Source organism: Bactrocera tryoni, chromosome 5, assembly GCF_016617805.1.
Source record: "Bactrocera tryoni isolate S06 chromosome 5, CSIRO_BtryS06_freeze2, whole genome shotgun sequence".
Classification (NCBI taxonomy): Eukaryota; Metazoa; Arthropoda; class Insecta; order Diptera; family Tephritidae; genus Bactrocera; species Bactrocera tryoni.
The window spans coordinates 59,515,437-59,539,814 of NC_052503.1; the positions used below are offsets into that span (position 1 = coordinate 59,515,437).

Consider the following 24,378-nt stretch of genomic DNA (forward strand, 5'->3'; position numbering starts at 1 on the left):
GTTGTAACCATGTATTCTATGAACGTTTCATTGTTATTAAAACAAATCCTGATAACGAGTAATTATTGCTTATTAAATCGTTGCCGAGAATCAATCAGCAGTCAAAAGTATCGTTTCAGCACATCACCCTTACATTTTACTAGTCATTATATATGTATTTTATATAACTTTAAATTCGTTACCTGTGAATTCTGTGTTTTGTTTGAGGTCTTCTAAGACTTCTGGTTTCAATTTACTGTTTTGCTTTCCCATTTTGATTACTCATGCTTTGATTTCACTGTAAAATATAAAAATGCATTAATTACAAACATTTAAAGTAAACCACAAATAATTTAAAAATGTTAAAATAAAAACTCAAAACTTAAACTTTGTTACCGTTTATGTTGCATTTGCATTTTATTTTGATCGTGTGCGCTAAGAGTTCGAACAATACAGATATTATTAGCGAGCTTGAGCTGTTGCTTGAAAGGATATACGAAAAGTTCCAAAATATTATTAAACGATGCATTTTTGTTGTTAGTTCTCATATTGAAAAGTTCTCAAATGTATATTGACACAAATTAATGTTAGCTTTTTAGTACCATAATTTCAAAGGATTTTTTATAGTTATTAAAACATTATATGAATTCATAATTTTTGGATTAAAATATTTATTTATAAATGTTTTTGAACTCTCCGAAAGAAGAAATGTATAAAATAAAAAATAGCGCTTATTCGAAGCTAAGCTTACACAGCTTACACAGCCAAATAACTACATACCTACACAAATATATAAGTATTTCAGTTTTAGTTCAAATATAATTTTCAACACATGTAGGAACACCCATATCCACTATGGGTCTAATCAAGTAGTCAAGTTTTGTTTTTGCGTTAAAAATAGCTATTTTTCCGCAGTCACATACGAAACAAACACAATGACTTGTGCGGAATTTGTGAAACAAATTAATTTTGTGTTTTTATTTTTGTTTACTTAGTTATTTCTGTTTCCTAAAGTGCACTCAACCGTCCGAAAAATCGTTTTCCAAAAAAACAACGGAATTAAGATTAAATTGTACAAAATTATAAAACTTACAATGCAAAAGTTGTTATATTCATTTATTGATTATTTTGGTAATAGTACTCAAGTACATATCGTCACCTGAAATGCAAAATAACGTATCATCAAAAAATGCGAAATTGAGTGTCTTATTGATTACGCTTCACTACTTCAAATTACATACATAATATTAGATATGTTCAAAATTTTCAGGTTCTGCGCTCAGATATAAACCAGTTTTAACCAATATTAAAATTTTTGTTCATTCATGTTCCATTTTATTTCGTGTTTTATTTATGCCACTGTAAATTTCCGTAAATGTTGTTACGTTATTTTGCATTTCCGGTGACGATATGTACATACAATATTATCTATAATAAAAATATATTTTGTTATTTAAATACAAGAATGAATTTTCTACAAATTATTAGTGCACTTCAAACTGAAACTGAGTAATATATTTATGAAATGTAAACAAAACGGCAGAGTGAAGGCAATTTCTTTATAGATTTTACATCAAAAACAATTTTAATAATTAAAAATTCTGAAAATAATAATGCATATTAAATATTCAAAAGATACGAAAAGAGAAGCGCTATGTAAAAAAATTAATTATTAAACATATTTGAGACGCTACCAACACATATGTATGTATGTACATACATATGCTTCTTACATAGTAGTATGTTTCTCTTAAACAAGGAAAATTAATCAAATAAATAAGAAATAAAATAATATTTGTGCACTAGGCATACATGCATACATATGTATATACAAATACTTGTATACATACTTCTACATATCATATGTACAGTACATACAACATATGTACAGTACATACATGCATGAGTGAAAACATTAAAACACAGTATTAATTTTTAGTAGATGCCTTAGTATTCATTTTAGGAAATGTAAATTTATAAATATTGTGATATAAATGATTCAATAAATTACATAAACCACAATGGTCATTTTATTTGGTTGTTGTTTTAATTCTTTCTTTTTATTTTTTTATTTTGTATGGTTTGTTCTTTGTTTTTTCCGGGGGTTTTTGTGTTGAATTATGTCTATGGGGCCAACATTTTTGAAAGTTCCTCATCTTGCAGACACCCTTTTAAGAATTCATCTTGGGTTAATTGACCATCATTATTTTCATCCATTTTGGCGAAAATATTTTTTGCACGCTCCTCAGCAGAATCTGCTGGTCGATTCGATGAACACGCGCCAAGCATATCGTATATGGCCTGCAACAAGTGAAAAAGAATATAACGCACACAACGCGCTTAGGTAATTAAAGCAAAAAGAGTAAGACCATAAATTTGGCTACAAATAAGTAATAAATGTATGTTTGCATTGTATGTAAAAATAACAGCCCTATTCTGAAAAAACCTCTCAATTGAGTTGAGAGGAAAAATTTGAGAGATTTCTTGTGAGGCATATTTTGTGAGGCTATTCTTGCTCAAACCTCATAAGAAAAAAGCTTAAAAAAGTCACCACGTGAGGTAAAAAGCTTTTAGCTGTCAAACAGCTGTTTTAAGAAAAATAAGCAAACAACCTTCAATAATGTTTTCTCTTGCAGGATGAATTCTTAGACGTTATCTACTGGGCGAGACAGATTTTTGGCATTCTTTTAGTCATAGTATGGGGCATTGTGCTATTAAAGGGCTTCCTGGGATTAGTACTGTAAGGAATATCCCAATAACAATACATCATATGTAAATTCATAAAAACTTCTCATATGTTTCCATAGATTCGCTGGTATCAGTTGTGGCATTGTGTACATTTATTCCATAAATTTCCAAGGTATTGATGAGGAGGCTTACGGAGGCGCTTGGGAGCTGGTTAAAGAGGGTTTTATGACGTCATTTGCGGGTTTTCTTGTGACGTGGATAATTGCAGATTTGTTTTAAACCAAAACACCACAGACTTAAGCACATCAACAAAATATCTATCGAAAATATCTATTAAAATTTTATCCCATTATGAATGCAATATGTTAAAAGCCAGTGGTCCACGGGCGAAATAGTTCAGCAAATGTGAAAAAGTGACCGATTTGTCCCCAACTATCTAAGCAGTTCCTTACAGTTAAATGTATAGCTTTCGACCATCATAATTTTAAAACTATTAGTTAATACAATTAGAAAATTTACGACAAACGTAATTAATTATACACTGAGATTCGTTCCTCACACGTTTCTGCATTTCTCAGCATTTTGTATTTAGATGTGCTGCATAAATGTATCACTATCGTACGTGTTTAAATTTTTCTATGAAAAAATAAACGTTTAAATGCCGTTAGTTCTTAAAACTTGTTTTTGTCTTTAATTCATTTTTTATTACAAATCTTCATAAAATTGTAAAGAAAAATTCAATTTAAATCAACTATAAGCAAGGCTTAACTTAATAATCCATAGTTTAAACACTACTACCACCGCCTATCGCATTACCATTTAGCGTCGCTCCGTTTTTAGTCAATTCTAGTTCAAAATTTTAACACTTTCCTCCTACCGCCCGATTCCTCCTCCTCAACAATTGCCGCATATACAAATAATAGTTCCTCCATGCTAATTATAACACTCAATTCTCAATTTTTTAAAAAATGTAAAATATTGATTTAAAACAAAACAAACAGATGTTTTCTATTATGATGGCTGCTTTCACACGTCACAGATATTTGTGAGAATAGTGAGCATTTGAGCTTTTGAATTTTCGCCAGAATAAGGTAACCCTCACTATAGTGAGAAACATCACTGTAGTGAGGTTGGTGACTTTTGTGAGGGCATGAGAATAGGGCTGTAAATTAATACTTTCAGTAGACATCAAAAAATATCAACAGAGACAAGAAAATAAATAAAAAAAAAACTGAGTTTAAATTAAAAAAAAAAATTTGAGGCATAAAGTACTTTTATACTGGGTGTTTCAGGGATTGTTCGTTACTATTTAATCTAATTAACGAAATTTGATATAATTTGTATAACTATTAAGAAACTTTATATTCAAATTCGTCGAACGTTTTATAACGGATAAAAAATTCATAGTTTCAGGGTAAATTTTTCAGCACAATTAGATATCACAAGATAATTATTTTATTCGAATACGATAATCAAAATAAATGGACTGTATATATTTTTGTACGTCGAGTATCTAAATATACATATATATAAATGTACCTACAATATGAAACACCGTGTAGTAGTACCAATTACTTAATTGGAGAATTTAAATAACTGATTCACATCAAAAGTAAAACCAAATAAAACTGTGTAATTTTACATAACTACATACATACATATTTCCATATGATAAGTGTACAATGCAATATATACTACCTGAACAATTTTCGTCATTTCTTGTATGTCAATTACGCCATTACCATCTACGTCGTACATGCGAAAAGCCCATTTAAGCTTCTCCTCGGGAGTGCCACTCGATGTAACGTCTATAGCAAGTAGAAATTCCTATATAAAGGGATTAATTGAGAATTTATTCAGAATAAATCCATAAAACGTTTAGAATGGAAAATTCGTATTATTATAATTTTATGGAACGAAGAACACCGCAAGAGTTTTTGGAAAATTATACTTGCTTTTATGATTATTATATTTATACAAACCTATCTCACACACATACACAGTGGCAAATTCTTAAAACTTTAATGAAAATATTATTAAAATAAAAAGCCTACAAATCAACAAGTACCTATTGTGACTATATGGAACATAACCCCCTTGAACCGCCTACAGGAGACTAAGTAGCCATCAACGAAGGATGCAAAATGTGTTTACAGGGACGGTAAAACATATGTATACAGTTCAGTGACCACAAGGAATAAATGCTCAAATTATTTCATAAAGCGACCGCGTTATAACTACAAATTTACAACTAATCGATAAATATTTAAAAAGTTAGGTAGATATTTGGCAACAGATATTGGGTTTTTCGTTCTGATAAGTGGTCACATAAGTCACAAGTTGAGAACTTCAAATAATAAATGTATTTTCTATGAAGTCTTTTCAGTGCAGAAATACACACTCGAAGTCTCTTATTGCCTGTCAAGTCCCTAACACTTTTAACGACCAAGTAACCAGTTCTTCTCAATTTTATAGGATATATTTTTGTATTTTGAATATTTATACCCTCGTAACATGTTGCTTTAGAGTATAATAATTATGTAATGGTTTTTATCACCTAAGACTAATGGAGTTATCAAATATATATCTATATACATATATACTAAAAGAAAGTTGTGTTAGTTACACCATTTATAACTCAAGAACGGTCTCTTTAGGTCAAAATTTAATACAACTCATAAATACAAAAATATATTTCAAATAATAAGCATTTGTTCAAAATTCACGTTTGTAGGAATCCTTTGAATATATGCGTACAATTTTAAACAGATTCTTCCTCAAAACTAATACAATTGCTAAGTATGTGGAATAGTAGAAAAGAACTGCAACCAAATACGCAGTAAAATAGATTATAACTGGCTCAATAATGCAGGAGATTTTTTCGTCTTTCCACGCCTGAAAACCGGTTCATCATGTGCAATCCACTAGAATGACTGTCTATTAGACTCCAGTGAGAAATGATGGAGCATATTTCTATTGTCACACACCGACGCAAAAATTCGGTTTTATTACGATTAAAAAGCACCCAAAACACTTCTCAGAATCGGTTATTCGTTGTTTTTGTTGGATTATGAACTTGCGAGGCACCCACTTTGCACAGAGCTTTCGACTCTTTAGAGCATCATTGTCCTCGGTGCTCATTTCGCCTGTTTCCAACTTAGCAAATATCTTTTCAACGGTGGATTTCCCTAAGCCCAAATTCAACAGCTGTCCCCCAAAAAGAAATGCTTTATTAACACACGAAATGCTTTATGATCCATTTTTTTGTAAACTAACACAATTTGCTTCACAAAAATCCTATATCTCATTAACTAGTAGTTACAACCCAACTAATAAAAATCATATAGATGGTAGTAGTATTATTATCTATGTATCAGGCACAGTGAAGCGTGGATGGGTCCTCTATTATAATATAAATGAAACGCTATTTCGTTATGTACTCCCGAAGCAAGACAGGAAAGACCTGAAAAATTGCCTAGTTATTCATTTATTCCTGCAGAAGCTAGTAACGAAAACCTTTTTTTGCAAAATCACCCTCGATTTTGCAATTACATTCAATGGAATAAATTAAGATACAAAACGGTAATTTAGTGCAGATGAACGCAGTTGTCACCTCTTCAAACTCTGTGAAAATGGGTAAAAATCAGACAATAACCCCTCCCCATACAACAGTTACGTGGAAAACCACTGAAAGTGCGATAACTTACTGAATAAATTCAAGAACTTAACCAAAAAGGAAATTAATGAAGTGGGGAAAACTTTCTACTTCGGATTTTTATATATCGTCACCTAAAATGCAAAATAACGTATCATCAAAAAATTCGAAATTGAGTGCGTCATTGATTACGATCCACTACTTCAAATTACATACATATGTATGTATAAGTACATATGTTCAACATTTTAAGGTTCTGCTATCAGATATAACCCAGTTTTAATCAATATTTAAATTTTGTTTCACTTATGTTTCATTCCTTCTTCTGTAAATTTCCGAAATGTTACGATATGTACATACATATTATTTGTGTAAGTTTTAAAGTAGTAACTTTTTCACCAAAAATGGTTTACAAATAGATGAGTCGAACAGCAGCCGATATACATATGCATATGTACCCATTACTGTGGGTACAAAATTTCAAAACAATACAAATTTTCTTTTTCTAGGTTGCTAAGGTTGTTTGCCACGAGCAAGTGTTTTTGAATGGTACAAATTATTCAAAGAGCGAACAGAACGCGTTGACAACAAACCACAACTAGGACGGCCATCACCAATAAAACAAACAAATTAGTGCTTGAGAATTGACGATTATCAGTCATAGATCTTACTGACATCGTTGGAATATAGTAGTATAACTCATTTTTAAAGATAATTTGGGTCTATGAAAATTGAAAGCACGATTGGTTTCAAAATTACTCAATTTTTTATAAAAACAGCGTAGCGTTAACTTCTGTGAAGTAATGCTTTCCGGCTTCCAAAATATCATGAAAAGTATTGTTTCTGGGGATGAGGTTTGGATTTATGCTTACGACCCGGAAAAAAACGACCAGCCAAACTGTTAACAAGGAATACTATTTTAGTGCTATGTGTCGTTTGGGCGAAACTATTGTAAAAAGAGGCCCGAATTAGGCCCGACGCTTCTTGGTTTTTGCACCACGATAATGCACCGTCGCTTACTGCATTACATTCTTATTTAGTTTTTCGCTAAATTACGCTACGACATACATTTTGAAGAATAAATTAAGAACTTTCAAATTATGAACAAAGTCTTTTGTCCGGTTTCACAGTCCATACTTAAGTTGTTCCCAAATAAAATCTTAGCTAAGCATTGTTGCAGACTGAGTAGTCGTTTGCATTTCACAGTCAATGCTTAATTTCTATAAAATTTTATGTTTTACAAATATCATCCATAAAAATATGTTTGAAAATTTTAAAACAACAAAAGAACCCCGAATTTCACCGCTAGCAAGTCGGAGCAACTATTGGAACTGGCGGAAATCCCAATCCGATTCCATATTTTTTCACAAAAAATAATTTGTTATTTTTCTTCTTTCGAGAAATATCTGAAAATTCAGAACAAAAATCAGCTGTTACTTAAGCACTGCTACTGTGAAACCGGGCATTACTATTTTTTGCTCATAGTAGTACGGTAATCCGTGCGATTCTGTACTGTGATACTGTCTCAAGTCTCTAAATTTGAGATTTTGAGTTAGGGACAATTTTTGAGACTTGAGACGATTTTGCTATTCTGTAAGTGACAGTCACAAAATCTATTACAATTCATTATTCAGAGATGTTTTTAAACTTGAATGAAAATAAATATGTCGATAACAAATATTAAATTTTCTATAACATAGTCAAAAAACATAATTATCAATAAAAGTAAAAATATATATATGTATATGTATATATATATGTATGTTTCATAATATTTACGAAATTTATGTAAAATTGATTTAATTTTAACCTTTTCGTGTTTGAGTTGCTTACAAAATAGAAAATAACTACAATCGATTAATAGCTGTGATGATCTCTATTCAGCATATTCAAAATGGCAGACAAGAGTTCTTTTTGGTTTTATGACCTGCTAATTACCAGGTCTCAAGTTTGAGTCAATATTTTGAGACTAACGCTAGAGACTGTTGAGTGAATAGTAATTAGTCACAAATTGAGACTTTACCTCAAAATGTCTCAAATAGAGACTAGAGACTGGTTACAGAAATTATGATTACAAGTAGATACATACATACATATGTACATACATATGTATTATGTATTCGTATGCTGCAGAATGGCGTCAATATCAGTTCCAGCGTCATATATACCATGCATGCACTTACACATACATACATATACTATACTTGTACTTGTCTTTGCAACGACAGTTTTGTACCCTTCCTTATTTTCAAGCTTACTTTGTTTTATTATAGCTATTACTTGTTTTTTGTTATGTCAATATAAGTAGTTGTCGCTTATGATTTTCTGTTTTTTTGTTGGAAATGTAAGTATGTAGTTGTAGTGTGTGTAAAGCTGGCTGCGTAAAATCAATTACATCAGTTTATCTCTTCCTTGGAACACAAATACACACAGAAAGTTTTGTTTTACTTTTTCTCTATTTTTGTGTTTTTTTGTTGTACTCGGGTTGAAGCGCATGAATGGGAAGGCAGCTGAATAGTGAATTTGAGGCGTAAGGTGAACGCGGCGGGGCGTATACCGCTGTTCGGTTAATCGTGCGTGCTGAAATGAATGCTTACAGAAATAAATCCATTTAATGAAGGAATTAAAACAAATGCGACACACAAGTATCTGCACTGCGTTTTTCGCATTGTTGTCTTTTAAAATAAGTATGTATACCAAGTATATAAACCAAACACTATTATCTCCCACCACGCGATAAAAGTAACTTTAAATTTGTCGTGCCGGCCCACCAGGGCAGCCAGTGGTAAAACAACGCACCCAACGAACAATGGGCAAACATGGATACATCTGCATGAGCGCCACTTAACCGCAATATACACACCCGCTCAAAATAATAGTTACACTATAAAACTTAGTACTCTCAATAGTTTAAAAAACTTTTTATGGGCTGTATGCGACCAGTTATGCTGTAAATTTAATTAAGATAATATGGGCTCGTCATTTCTAAGAGAATGAAGCATGTGAATCCCCGAGTTAATGCGTAGTCAGTTTTGCGTAAATACTCAGAAAAAAAATTGCTCAATATAATAGATACACATATGTAAGTAAACTTAGCTTTTTGTGAAAACAAACTTAAATTTATCCAGTTTTTTATCTGAATTGGTAAGTTTTCTTTCATTATGGTTCAAAATCCTGCAGATAAATTAAATTATTTTTTAATCAGATGGGTCGGAAGTCACATTGCACTGTTGAAGAAGTCCGACTGGTCTCAAACCTCAGAAAGCAAGGAAAATCGCTTCGGGAAATTGAGAAATTAATGGAAAGGTCTCATAATTTTGTTAAAAATGCTTTAGAGCGAAAATCTATTAGGGAGACTCGTGGAAGGCCACAAAAAACGAGTACAGTTCTTGATCGCCACATTGTAACTATTTGTAAAAAGGACCCATTCAAGTCTTCGAAAGTGATAGCAGCAGAAATTGGAAATGTTGTAAGTGCTCAAATAGTTCGCAGGCGTTAGGCAGGCATTAATGCCATCAAAAAATTTAGATATGAGGTTAAACTTTGCAAGAAGTCATTTAGATTGGTCAGGACCTGAGGGAGCAAAAGAGTGAAGAAACATCTAATGGAGCGATGAAACGAAAATTAATTTGTTTGGAAACGATTGTGAGAGAACTGTGCATCGCCCAAAAGGAAAGGAGTTTCACGTTCGATTCACAAAAAAAAACTGTGAAACATGGAGGTGAAAACGTCATGGAGTAGGTATACTATATACCAAACAACTGTACAAGGAAATAATTGAAAATGTCATGATACCCTATGCTGAAGAAAACTTACCATTACGTTGGGTATATCAGCAAGATAATGACCCAAAACATACCCCCAAACTGGTTAAGAAATATTTTGAAGACAACAATGTTAACGTTCTGAAGTGGCCAAGCCAATCCCCAGATTTAAATTCAATAGAAAACCTATGGGGAGAACTAAAAAAAATTTGGCGAGTCAATCTTTCTCTAACAAAGACCAGTTATGGGAGTGCAAACAACAAACTTGGTATGAGATACCTAAAGAAACCTGTCAGACTTAAATCAGTGGTATGCCCAAACGAATAAATAAAGTAATCCAGAATAATGGTGGATATACTTTATATCTACATATAAGTATATATATTTAAATGAAGTTTATTTAATTTAACTTGTAAATATTTGAAAAATATATGTAAGTACGTTTGCGGTTCTCTTTAAAATTTAAATAAATTTTTTTATTGATGAGCTTTACCTGAAAAAGTATTGTGTAACTATTATTATATCGATCTTTATACACCATATATGTACATATAACAAGGAACAACGTTAACTTCGATTGTATCGAAACCATAATACCCTTCCCAAATAAAAGTTGCCATACAATAAATTTAATTTGATCGGATAATTTTTATGGCAGCTCTATCTACAGTGGTCCGATCTGAACAACATATTCCGAGATTATACTGTTGCTTTGGAAGGTGATCCATGCCAAATTTCGTGAAGATAATTGGTCAAATAAAAAACTCTTCTTACAAGGACTTTGTTTCGATCGCTCAGTTTGTATGACAGCTATATGCTATAGTGGTCCAATATTTTTCCAACAAATTAGATTCTTCGGTAGAAAAGGATGTGTGTAAAATTATAAATGGATATCTCCAAAAACGCGTATAGGTATACACACAGACGGGTTTGGCTTAGCTCATATTTTATGGGATCTCTGACATTTGTTACTTGGTATTCGAAAAACTTCGTGGCAAACCCTGTTTAAGGTATAAATATACACATTAATATACAAGGCGCGTTCCAAAGTAAACAGAACTTAATGGTTTTTTTCGGCAAAATAAATTTATTTTATTCAAAATAGTCCCCTTCTGCTCAATACAGCTTTTTGCACGGTCCAAAAGCATTTCAAACGATTGTTTTAGCTTTTGAATGGCCTCTACGTCTGCTTTCATGGTCAAATGCATATTTCCGAAAAGGAAGAAGTCGCAGGTTGACATATCCGGTGAATACAGGGAGTGGTTAAAATGTGATTTTTGGTCGATCGGTGAGACGGATTCTGAGCAATTTTTGGTCGTGAGTCAATTTATGCGGAACAAATCGTGCACACAATCGGATTTTGATTGGTCCTCACGACCACTTTGAAGACGTTGAAACCACTCGTGCACTCTGCTACGGGATATGCAATCATCGCCATAAACTTGTTTCATCAATTGAATCGTTTCGTTAAAAGTTTTACCAATTTAAAAAAAAAATTAATGTTGGTTCTTTGTTCTAAGCTCATTTTCGCACCGATAACACAAACATTCTGACACTTAAAACGCAATAACTTCACGTCCAGTAGATGAAATGTCATGATGTCTCACTGAACAATCGATAAAGATAGCAGATTCTAACGCAACAATCGATATATAGATGGCGCCACCAGGGGGCGCTAGATTCAAAAAGTCCTGTTTATTTTGGAAAGCACCTTGTATGTATATTTGTAGCGTGGTAGCGTGTTGATGTCAGAAGACAAACGGATACCATGCTGCTGTAGAGCAGCATTCCACTTTGAGTTATTACGAAAACAACAACACAAAATTAAACTCTCCTACCAAAATACAAAAATTAAAAACCAAAACTAATATACACCATTGTGTGCTATATATTTCTTGTACACACACAAACTTTTCGGTTTCTAGTCGCATATTTTCATGTCATAAATAGGATATATACGATACAACGTCCATATGTAAATGACAAAACAAAAAACAACAGACTTCAACAAAGTCATATTTTCTCATTAATAAGACACATTAAGGACATTTTTGATCAAATGTATCTCGCATAAATATGTAATACTTTGTGTTATGTGTCAAGCTGTCACACGAAAAGGAATCATCGCTAGGCGATTATTTGGAAGCGCTTCTTTTTAAGCTATTTAATAGATAGACCTGTTGTATCACGTGTACCGATATGAATTAGATTTTTAGTGGGAAAGTAAAAAAAAAATGTATTCAAAGTATTGACCATTTACACATTTTGTCCACTTTTCTAGCAATTAATGGATACCACAACATTATAAATGTTCGTCTAAAATAAATTAATCAGAGACTCAATTTTCGACTTCTCCGTAGGAATCGAAGTGCTACTCAGCCAATGCGTATCGATGGAAACAAATGGCAATCAGAAAGGGCCAAGTCTGGTGAATACGGCGAGTGGTGTATCAGCTTTCAGCCAAGTACATTGATTGTATCCTGAACCGATTTTGCTGTGTGCAGGTGCATTGTCGTGTAACAAAATTACTTTGCCTTGTCTTTTGGTCCATTATGGTCGTTTTTGATCAATTCATGGTTCAAATTGATCATTTGTTGTCTGTAGCGATTAGTATTAACAGGTTCATGAGGGTTTAAAAGCTTATGATATACTATACCCTTCTGATCGCACACACAGAGAATTGCATTCTTACCGAATCGATCTTTTTGAAATCGACGTTGATGGTTGTTTCGGATTAACCCATGATTTTCTTCGTTTAGCATTCTTAAAACACATCCATTTTTCTTTCGTGTCTTTGAAGCAAAATGTCATCAATGTTTTTTTCGGTTTACCATCGACCATGATCACCATATGCCTCGACAAGCATTCGATGCGACTCTGAAGCACTTTTCTTTAAATGGAAACAAAAAATTTATGCTTTCCGCAAATCATTACTTTTTGGTAGAAAATTTGTCATCTCCAACGCAATGACAAAATATGATGTTGTTTGTTCAATATTTGTAAGGTTAATAAATAAGTGTGATAAATATCATGCCAACCAAACAGAAAAATGTTTCCAACCAACACATTTGTACCTCAACGTTCATTTCACACCGTATTGCGTGATTGTCATCCACTTTCGCCCATTTTCTCAGTATACGATAGGAATGTTCGGATAACTTCACACACCAAATTTGATATGTCAAGCGGTCAGGTACTTCCTGAGATTTAGCTGGTTTCAAAGTGGGAAGTGGGCGTTATTATTATCTGATTTTACATTTTTGATTTTCACAGAGTCTGAAGATGTTCTTTGCAAGTAAGGTTGATATAGCTTTAGTTTGAAAAATATGTAAATTAGGCCAATTATAAAAAAAATGTTTAGCCCACAGGTGCTCTTTGTTACTATGATATCCTCTACCAAATTATAATTTTGTATATTAATTTAGTACTTGGTTATGGCACTCTGTAGGTTTTCTGGATACCAGGGAACATGTGCACCAAGTTTCGTCAACATATTTTAATTTTTACTCAAGTTATCGCTGCACCGAAATTCCTTAAGGTATACAACTGACAGACACTTAGTATATGGGAGTTGGGGTAGCATCGACCCGATTTTATTTATTTTTCCTAATACCTCATACTAATACATGCCACATACTAAAAAACCAATCATAAGTCAGCCAGATATTCGACAATCCTGATATTAGTTATCTAGGGGCTAGGTCAAGCTTTCGCTCAAATGTATCTATTTAAGGCACAAAGATACACTGTTATGAGTAAAACACCGATTCAATCCCTTGTCAGAAAAGGTTTATCCCAGAATTTCAATTATGTTCTACACATTGAACGATATTTTCGATCAACTATAGGTACTGAGTTACAAACATTCCAAGCACACTAAGTTTCGTCAAGATATATTAATTTTTACTCAAAGTACAGCTGGCATGGAAAGACGTACGGACAGACAGACAGTCACCCGGATATCAACTTTCCTCGTTATCTTGTTAGGTGAAAAAATATTATATGGTACTCTGTACAGGTTGTAAGAGTATAAAAATCATAGTAGTATGAAACTCATCGGAAAGATAATAAGAAATATTGTAGGTAATGAAAAGATCTATAACATTTATTTACATTCTTTTTACACAAAACCTGAAACCATTCAACCATTTAAGTACATTGAACTTTTCCATTAACAGAGTTTCGTAGTGAGATAACGACGTTGGTCAAAAACTACTTCGTTTTGTGAAAATTTGAGAGCAATTAAAGCAAAATTGTCGGAGATATACACTTGTAAGTCTCCGCCCTCCGATTTGGTTGTGAGCGGCTGTGAAACTTTAAACGTGTTTTTCTCAAACTTCACTTTTTCGAAGCCGGTGAGCTCTGTAGCTCAAAATCTACTGAACCGATCCTTTTGAAATTTTGCAAAGTCTTTCTTTACATAAATTGTGAGATAACGCTGTCGAGTTTTTTTTTTTTAATTTTAACTTATTTTTAAACAACAAAATTTCTGATTTTTTTTTTGGTGATAAATCAGTATTTTGAGTTCCGAGCGCTGTAAAAAATTGAAAAATCATTAAACAAATAAAAACTCGACAGCGTTACCTGAGGAAACTTATCAACTAATCAAATCAATTTGGTTTTTTAATTTCAAATGATCCAGTCATGAGTTATGCGGTTCACCGCGAATCAATTTTTTTTTGGAAGTTCTGCGAAGTTTCTCTGTCACCGGCTCATTTTTTAATATTTTTCTATAAAACTTTCACAGAATATTCTTTAAATATCATATAACTATGCTACAACTATACAAATAAATAAATATTGATTTTTTATTAGCGAACTTTAACGGCGGCAACAAATCCCTCGGTTCACATATATTTTTGGTAGACTTTCAATCTGGCCGTTCAAGTCATTCCAATTGCAAAATCTACCAGATCCAGTCAACTTTCAAAGTTGGGTAGGTGAGCAAGTCTCTCATTTTTAATGACAGGAGAGTTGGGCATCTCTTTATCACTGCTTATTACCATGTTCATGCTTCATTTATACTCGGTTATATTCTAATTACAAGCATAAACAGCAAATATTCTACTAGGGTCAATTCTGAATGGAGTTAATCTGAGGGCTGCCAACTTATGGTTTCAATATTAACTAACAGTAGCTACAATTACAGTAGACTTATTTTATATTTATTTGATTCCCGTTCACCGCATCGACTTTTAATTAGCAGAAAAATTAAATTGTGGAGCAATATATGTAGCTATATATAATAAATTTGGGTAAAATAATAAATAATTAAACATATAGTATATCTCTACTTGACGTTCAACTAACTATAAAGCCGTTTATGTGTCCGATTTAACAGCCTATGTAAAGAAAATAAAACATCAAATATTTAATTTATTGATATTTATTTTGTCGCCTTCAAGATAATCCTCACTAGATGTAATGCCCTTATGCCAACGATTTTCCAGTCCTCGAAAAATTTTTCATAAGCACATCTTGCCATGGCCTTCAGCTCCTTTAGGCAATTTTGTCTTATCTCTTCGGTCGAGTGAAGTTTCAGTTTGTGGAACAAGAAAAAATCACACGGACACAAATCGGGTGAATATGGTGCTTGATCGATGGTATTCATTGCGTTTTTGGCATTAAATTCGGTCACAATCACAACTCTATTGAAAAAAATTCAGCTTTATCGGGACGAGTCGAGCATGTCTTCAACGATCTCTTCACTATATTTAAAGGCTTGTGTTTTTGAATCACAGTAAGTCTTTTCCAACACGATTTCGCAAACGAAAATTGGTTAGAAATACAAAATGTGGGACATATTCTTTGTAACATATTTTTATCCATTGCAAAAATCCCGTACTGTCAATCTTACCAACTTAGCAAAATACATTTTTTTGAAATATCATTAATCCGGGGAGCTTAATTACAATTTCCATGTGCTTTTTTATCTTAATGCATTATTTGTTCGAAACGTATCGGATTTGGAAATCATAGAAACCCTTCGATAATGTGATATAAATCTATAACTCAGCATGTTAATGCATGCAAACGCACAAATAAATGCAAACTAAATGCCACTTTAGATTACCCTTGCGTCAAGTGGATTACTGTGATCTCTAAAAATCTTTCTTTTAATTTATACACTGTTTTCTCACACTAATAAACTGCACTATTCATTTGCAAGTTAGGCCCCATAGGAAAGGACTGATTAGAATAAGAAGGTACGAAAATCCAATAGATTCTGTAACACCATTGAAAATCAGAATTGGTTTGCAATTATTACAACTAAGCACATCTGACTTGGATATTTTTTTACTTATGGATCAAAATGGAGACATGCGCTACTAAATCCGTTTAATAATTTTGTAGTTAACTCCGGAGAAAATGTGACATTTTTTTCTTCCTTTTATATATAAATAGCCTAACTAAGCAGCAGTGTAATAAAAAAAATTAATTGAAAAAACTATTAGATTAAATAATACGGCGGCAGAAGCACATTGGGAACTCCAAAAAGTTTACGGAAATACTGTTCCAAGTGAAACAGCGTGCAGTCATTGGTTTCGTCGACAACGCTCATTCTAAACCCTGCCTGGAAACGCTTAATTGGGAAGTCCTACCCCATCTGTCATATTCCCCAACTATTGCATCGTCCGATTATTATTTGTTCCATTCGACAGCACATGGCCTGGCTCAGAACCAGTTCCAATCATAAGACGTCTTCGAAAAATGGCTTGCGCTTTGCCAGGAAGATGGGCAATACTTCAAATAATTCATTTAACCACTTCCTTACAATAAAATTGCATTCTCATTAAAAAAAAAACAAGAAAAAACGTTAACTTCGGCTGCACCGAAGCTAATATACCCTTCACAGGTGCATTTCTTTTAGTAACTATGTGTTCAGTTTGTATGGTAGCTATATGCTATAGTTAACCGATCTGAACAATTTCTTCGGAGATTACATTGTTGCCTTAGAAAATAATCTATACCAAATTTGGTGAAGATACATAGTCAAATGTGAAAGTTTTCCATACAAGAACTTGATTCCGATCGTTCAGTTTATATGGTAGCCATGTGCTATAGTTAACCGATCTGAACAATTTCTTCGGAGATTACATTGTTGCCTTAGAATATAATCTATACCAAATTTGGTGAAGATACATTGTCAAATGTGAAAGTTTTCCATACAAGAACTTGATTCCGATCGTTCAGTTTATATGGCAGCTATATGTTGTAGTGGTCTGATATAGGCCGTTCCGACAAATGAGCAGCTTCTTGAAGAGAAAATGACGTTTGCAAAATTTCAAAAGGATATCTTAAAAACTGAGGGACTAGTTCGTATATATACAGACGGACGGACGGACGGACAGACAGACAGACGGACATGGTTAAATCGACTCAGCTCAACATACTGATCATTTATATATATACTTTATAGGGTCTCCGACGCTTCTTTCTGGGTGTTACAAACATCGTGACAAACTTAATATACCCTGTTCAGGATATAAAAACAACGAGAACTTAGTTGCGCACCTATTACCAGAATTTCCTGATAGAAAAGAAAAATATTAAAAAATTCAACAGATTTTGACTTCAATTCAATTAGACAAAATAGATGCATGGGTAAAGCAGAATTGTTAAAATAAGCACAGAGATCCTGAACAAAACACATGTTAAAATTCCTTCTGAAAACTTGATTGAACCAAAGTGTTTTGTAACTGTTTTGAACTAAAGGTGTATTTCTGACCAAAATCTGACAATTAACAAATTAGTAGCTCATTCACGAGGAAGTAATTAAGAACATTTTTTGAGACCAAAACGTATTGTGTAGTAAGAAAAAATGATTGAAAAATCATGGAACTGACATTAAATGCAGTAATTTGCTAACGAAAAACCCTAGTTAGAATAAAGTAAAACACATAAATGGGAACTCGAGAACTCTTAAGGGAATGTAAGAGAACTTTGAGAGAGTCATAATTACATATATATGTATTACCAATATTAAAGTAGCAGGAATTGAATATTTCTTTCTACCACAAAAAGATTTGTAAATAATGTACATATAAATAGAATCAATTTAGAAAATTTATGTCTTTATATATTTGTTTCTTTAAGTCTCACTTTTTAAGAATGTTTGCTTTTTTTAACTAGATCTCCATCTCTTGTGGGATCGGTATTTTTTAATACCACATATGTACATTCAAAGCTTTAAGGAAATACCTAGTGAAAATTTTGAAAAATATTTTGTTATTTGATATTTCGATAGGTTAGAAATATAAAAATATCACTCTAAAATTTGAAATAAATATTTCAAATACTTTTTGAGTTACAGGATACAAAAGTATAGCCGTATAGTACAGTATAGTATTTACTTAAAAGCATTTTTATCAAAACAATATTTTCCGAATTCGCCGCACACATCTCTGCCTATCCTGTATACCCTTAAAGTTTTAAAACAATTGATAAATATTTTTTCAATAAATTTCCAAAAAATCACATTTTTGAAGCTATCGCACTGAGGTAAATTTTTCTTATAGATTTCTGCTTTCTCTCTTTCAAACTACATATACCCCATATTCATATTAAGTGAGTAAAGTATTCTCTTACACCACTCTGGTTCCTAAAGTTTAAAATAATAGGATTTTTTGGGAATGCTAATGATGAAAAAATAAAAAGCTTAGTTTATTTTAGGCATCAGATGTATGTAGTAACAACAGTAAATTGTTGTACATTAACCACGAAATAGATCAAATGACTTTTTATGAAATTCCCGTAGGGTTCTGGTCAATACGCGTGTTTGCAGTATTGACCAGTCTAACTGATGTTCGTTTGCAATCATGTAGATTTTCGGAACAATCAAGAAATCGGAAGTGACTTCCTTCGTACCACCATTTTGCGATACAGTTACAGTGTTATTAAATATTTAAGTTATGTGTATAACATGCACTCACCTTAAAATCAATGTAACCATTTTTGTCCATGTCGAAGGTGCGAAAAACGTGATCACAAAACTCCTCGGCATTTCCAGACGGGAAGAACATTTTGTACATGTCCACAAATTTGGCCGGCGTCAAACGGCCGTTGGGGCAATCTTGCTGTAGTGTGGCACAAATAAGAAACAAAACAGTATGCCGATGAAATTAAAACACACGGTAGCGAAATATAGTTAGAGTTGTTTTTGTTGTTGCAGTAGTAGTAAAAGTAGTAACACGAAGTGAGCAGTTGATATACGTTGCGTGAAGATGTTGTTGTTGTCATGCATTTATTGCATACATATGTACATATGTATGTACATATTCATATAATAGCAAATACGGTAGTATATAAGCAATATACATAGAGACGCATTAGTGTGTGTAGTAGCGAAAATTTTTTAAGCAAGAAAGTATTCATGATGTGCAGTTAGTTACCTTGAATCCTTTATACCATTCCTTAATTGTGGCCTCGTCGTAGCGTGTATGCGATTTCAAAAACTCCATATCCTCTTTGGTCAGACGGTCTTTACTACTTAAGCACCCCATTTTTTCGAGCTAATTAAAAAGTATTACAGTTACAGTCTGCAGTTCACCTTTCAATTTATTTTGTTGGTTGAATGTTTTTTTTTTCAGTTTTTGCTCGAGCACAACTATTGTGTATGCAATTTTATTTAAATTTATTTTTCCTTTTTATTTTGATTTTTATTAATTTTTTTTCTTTTGAATTAGCAGTAATTTGAGGTTTTGTGTTTGCGGATCAGTATAACGGTGTTGCAGTTAAATGTAATATGTGTTAAGTGAGTAGAACCGTCTCCGTTGGGTTAGTGCTAATTTACTAAGTGTTTTTAAGAAGGTGATTGGGTGCTGTCGCTGGCTCCTGTTGTTGTTGCACTATGCTGTATGCTGCGGCTGCTATGCTATGCTAAGTTTCACTTTTGATATTGTTGATTTAATGCTTTAAGCTTTTTGGTTTTCAATTGGTGCTTTGCAATTTTTTATATGTATATGTATATGTATGTATATTAAATTTTTAACTTATACTTTTAATATTTTTTTGGTTTCGTTTCAACTTTTTGCACTGCAAACAAATTGATTTGCCTTTACTAAACTACATTGAACGTTAAATGGGGTTTGCGTTTCATTTAACTTCGCTAAAACGCAACATTTAAAATCGATAATATTGTTTCCTTGCTATGTAGGTTATTCCATTTTGAACTTCCAAGAAATTGAATCAATGCAACAATTCGTAAACGCTCCGATACGTAAATCGATTCATTTCTAACCGAGCAGAGTACAAATTCGTGAAAAACTAACTTTCTTTGCTGCGATATTTATTATTATAAAACAAATCTTCCCACACGCCTTTCTGTTAGCTTGTAACTGATATTTCCGTTATGCTTCACTTTTTCTAATAAACTAATTGAATTAATTTTTTTTTATGATTGTATACAGAGTTAGAGTATTTTATTTGAAAATCTGTGTTGTGTATTGTATGAAAGTCGCTTTTAAAACAAAATGCAATAACCAGGCTGGGAGAGAACAGCCTTTTCGAGTTCGATAGTGTACATGCGCAGTAAGCAGATCCTTTTGCATGTAGGTATACACTAGCTAGTGGAAAGCACCAACATTGAAGGTTTCATTTTCAAATCAACTTCCGCGACTATGCCCGTATAAATGCATACACATATGTATACATACATACATACCGTTTTACGAATATATACACCTGCGAAGACAACTTAATGCGTACCTTGTAGGAAACACTTTGCGCGCAATTTTCAATTCATTAAAATACAAACCAACATGGTAGTTGCATTCCATACTTAAAAAAAACTAGAGACGGTAACACACACGACACAAAAACGTCTTTCGTCCGCAACAAACTAAGTATTTCATGCATATTATATAACCTTAAAGTTTGAAAGCGATTTGAAACAACTGCTTAATGTTTAGAAGAAACTTTTTCAATCAAAAGATATATTTTTTAAAGCGAATACCTTGTCCACTGACTTTCATGTCTGCATAGTTTTAAGAACAATCAAAAACGAGTTTAAATCTATGTACTACGTACTAAAGTTAGCTCAATAACGACTTCACTTTCAAAATTTTGAAAATCTCTATCGGACATGAAGCTTTTGTTAGCTTTTGAAAGAAATTTTTCACGTTTTTCTAGTGTGACTTTAACGGCTCATACTTTTTTAAAACTTGCATAAATAAAAGTTTACTCTTATCATTATAGACTATAAATAATTTTAACTATTTCCCAGGTCGAAAATATATTAACCGAAAAGTATAATAATATATTACAAAAATTAGATACTGTCGATCAACTGCGATTTGTCAATAGACAGCTACCAAAGTTGAAAAGATAGTTGGCATTTTAAATGAAGGATATTAAAAATCTAATAATATCCAGAATCACAACTCATAGGATTAGGTGTAAACGAAGATGAATTATATGCATATGCGGAGAAGTGAGTCTACGCATATACTTTCCCAGGAAAATGCACTATTAGAAAATTGTATGCAGGGAACACCCATTTTATAATATCTATACATTTATGCACAGATAAAGAGGCTTGACATTTTTATACATATCCGTAGATATGTAAGAGATCAAATACACGATTTCCCTCTTTGATTTCCTGCCTGGCATATACACACATTTATTCAGGTTATTATAAGTACTACGGCAACCAGACTCAAAGAACAATGTATGTATATAGCTCTGTGCATGCGCTTAATTCGTATGATCTAGGGTTACCATTCCAATTGTTTGGACGGACATTTTACATATGTACGGCATGCATATATGTACATACAGTGGCGGACAGTGAAATCCGGACAACCCATCGGTTTGTATTTAAAGCACGATTGTAACCGATAAGTGTAATTTTCTGCCGAAACGTTTATTCTTTCACATAAATTTGTGCTCTGTACACGTTTTATAACAACTTTTAGTTTTTTTCAATAGTTTCAAAGCACGAGCACGAAGCTTCGTTAAAGCTTAAATATGCCAAATTAAAAAAACGTCCGAATTGCAAAAAAGTAATATTTTGATTTTGCGAAAGAAAATCTGAACATTCGGGAAATTAGTGATACGAGTTGGCTTCAGCAAGTCTTCCATCGGAGAATTTCTTAAAAATTTCGATAAAAACAAATCTCTTAAGAGAAAAACTGGCTGTGGAGCAAAGAAGAAGACAAGTTCTAGAGAAGATCGGGCGATAGATCGTATCAGCTTAAGGAATCGCTTTGAAACTGCTGACAACATTAAAGTGGAGTTACTTGAAGATGTCAGTACGGAAGTTAGCGCAAGATCTGTTCGTCGAAGGCTTGGTTTGAACGCTTGTCGGGCCGCTAAAAAACCACTTTTAACCTCAAAAATACGTCAAAACCGTTTACGATGGGCAAAAGAACATCAAAATTGGACTCAACTTGACAAGTAAAATTTAATCTTCTCAGAACAGTCCAAATTTAAACTTTTTTGCAGCGACGGTATGTCCTACGTGAAAAGGAGAACTGGTGAGCGGTTCAAGGACGAATGTGTTCAAAAAACTGTTAAGCAAGGAGGCAGCCGAATGGTCTGGGGTTGCTTTTCCTACTATGGCCTTGGGTAGCTAGCCCTAATAGAAGAAACCGTCAATGGGATTTAGTATCTGGAGATACTTGAGACAAATTTAAAATCTACAATGGAAAACCACTTTTCACGAGTGGATGTCCTTATTTTTCAGGATGTCCCTGCGCCCTGCCATCGTGCCAAAATAGTAAGTATCGATTTTTTTGTACAACTAGAGTTTATTGCTTTACTTTTAATTACAAATTTTATACTTGTCTTTTTTTCTTTCTTTAAGGTGAAGAATTACTTATCAAAAATCTCGACTTTGGATCGGCCAGATAACAGTCTGGATCTCAATCCCATTGAGAAACTTTGGTTTATAATGAAGACCCAGGTAGCACAGAAGAGATCAAAGAATTTAGCAGAGTTGGATGGAATTCTCGAAAAAGCGTGGTATAACGGTATTGGAGCAGAAACAATAAAAAAACCTCATAAATTCAATACCAGGGCGTATAAAAGCCGTTATAAAAAGCAAAGGAGATTTGACAAAATACTAAAAAAGAGTGTTTTGTATAGATTAATATTTCCTTTAACTAAAACTATAATATCATTTCTCTAATGTAAATAAAAAAAATATTGTTTATATTGCTAGCTACCAAAATTATACAATATCTAAAACGAATTAAAAAAAAAATTGTTAAGTGCTACGTATTCTGTATTTTTAGATAAAAAATTTAAACATTCCACTAAAATAATAAGGAAAAACTATGATTTTTAGTTGTCCGGATTTCACTGTCCGCTACTGTATGTATGTGATGTAAAACTTGTATTTTGTTCTCCACAAGAGTCCACAATACATTCAACAGTTAATTTTGACGCATTTGACTTTTATGTACAAACATACATACATATCTACACAAGTGTTTATATGTATATGTACATATATGCATATAAAAGGAAAAGATTTTCACACATACACATAGTAATTCGTTACGTGAATGTATTCAGATACTTAGTTGTGAGTCAGATTGAATTGAATGTTCTGATTAAAAAAAATCGAAAAGAGTGATTAAGACTTTTTAACAGGAAAATTATTTAGAAATAACTCACTTGCAACCTAATTAAATACAGATTTCCAGAGGAAATTTTATAAACCTCAATTTAGAATATGAATAAATTTTCTCCATTATTGGAAAACCCAACCCAAAATAAACACCCTTATTTTTTCTGCACTCTTTGTAATGTTATCAAGATTTCCAAAAATTCAAATAGAATAACATAGACTCCCATGGAACATCAATTGTCAATATATAACAGAACGCCAACAATTTTAAACGCTTTACAATCTTAGTTTCTCGTCACAAAGCTCCATCAATAATTTCTAACTTCTAGAATGAGGCAATCGAAAGCATAGAACAATTTCACTCGGAACCACATTTTCACAGTGGTTCAAATCTGTAAATAATCCATTTTACAGTTTGGCGAAATATTTTCATACGATTTCTTTAACTTTTCAATAACATGTTTATAAGGTATACTTACCATATTGTATATGTATTTATATTTATAGATAACGCAGTATGTGTGATCCAATCTATGGGACCTATACGATACGGTACTTAAATTGTTCGCTCTAAGATGAGAATTATACTGTCGTGTAGAGCTTGACAAGCTGGCAGACAGGGATAATGCCTGGAAATTTTACAAAAAAATGCGGCGACTAAAAGAAGGTTTCTAGACCGGAGCATAATCTTGTAGAAGCCCCAGAGGTGATATACT

At 32.7% G+C, this 24,378-nt stretch overlaps 3 protein-coding genes across 11 annotated transcripts in view; all 3 read right to left on the minus strand.

The window, feature by feature from the left end:
* Positions 1–24,378, minus strand: part of LOC120778689 (flightin) — a 71,787-nt gene that overhangs the window by 15,102 nt on the left and 32,307 nt on the right. The gene's annotated exons all lie outside the window — the stretch shown is intronic.
* The window catches only part of LOC120778687 (neurocalcin homolog), a 59,831-nt gene that overhangs the window by 3,000 nt on the left and 32,453 nt on the right, over positions 1–24,378 (minus strand). For 5 of the 8 annotated variants that reach the window (XM_040110629.1, XM_040110623.1, XM_040110627.1 and 2 more), the window contains exon 2: positions 183–277. In XM_040110629.1, coding sequence (XP_039966563.1) covers positions 183–252 — 70 coding nt within the window. In that variant the 5' untranslated portion in view covers positions 253–277. Of the gene's footprint in view, positions 1–182; positions 278–375; positions 462–4,235; positions 4,250–24,378 lie in introns of those variants that run through there. The other 3 variants (XM_040110624.1, XM_040110625.1, XM_040110628.1) reach the window with 3 other exon arrangements.
* The window catches only part of LOC120778688 (neuronal calcium sensor 2), a 54,781-nt gene continuing 32,310 nt past the window's right edge, over positions 1,908–24,378 (minus strand). The window contains exons 1-4 of one of the 2 annotated variants that reach the window (XM_040110632.1): positions 19,479–20,572; positions 19,020–19,163; positions 4,366–4,494; positions 1,908–2,280 (exon numbers count right to left, since the gene is read on the minus strand). In XM_040110632.1, the coding sequence (XP_039966566.1) occupies positions 2,104–2,280; positions 4,366–4,494; positions 19,020–19,163; positions 19,479–19,589 (561 nt within the window). In that variant the 5' untranslated portion in view covers positions 19,590–20,572 and the 3' untranslated portion in view covers positions 1,908–2,103. Of the gene's footprint in view, positions 2,281–4,365; positions 4,495–19,019; positions 19,164–19,478; positions 20,573–24,378 lie in introns of those variants that run through there. The other variant, XM_040110633.1, reaches the window with a different exon arrangement.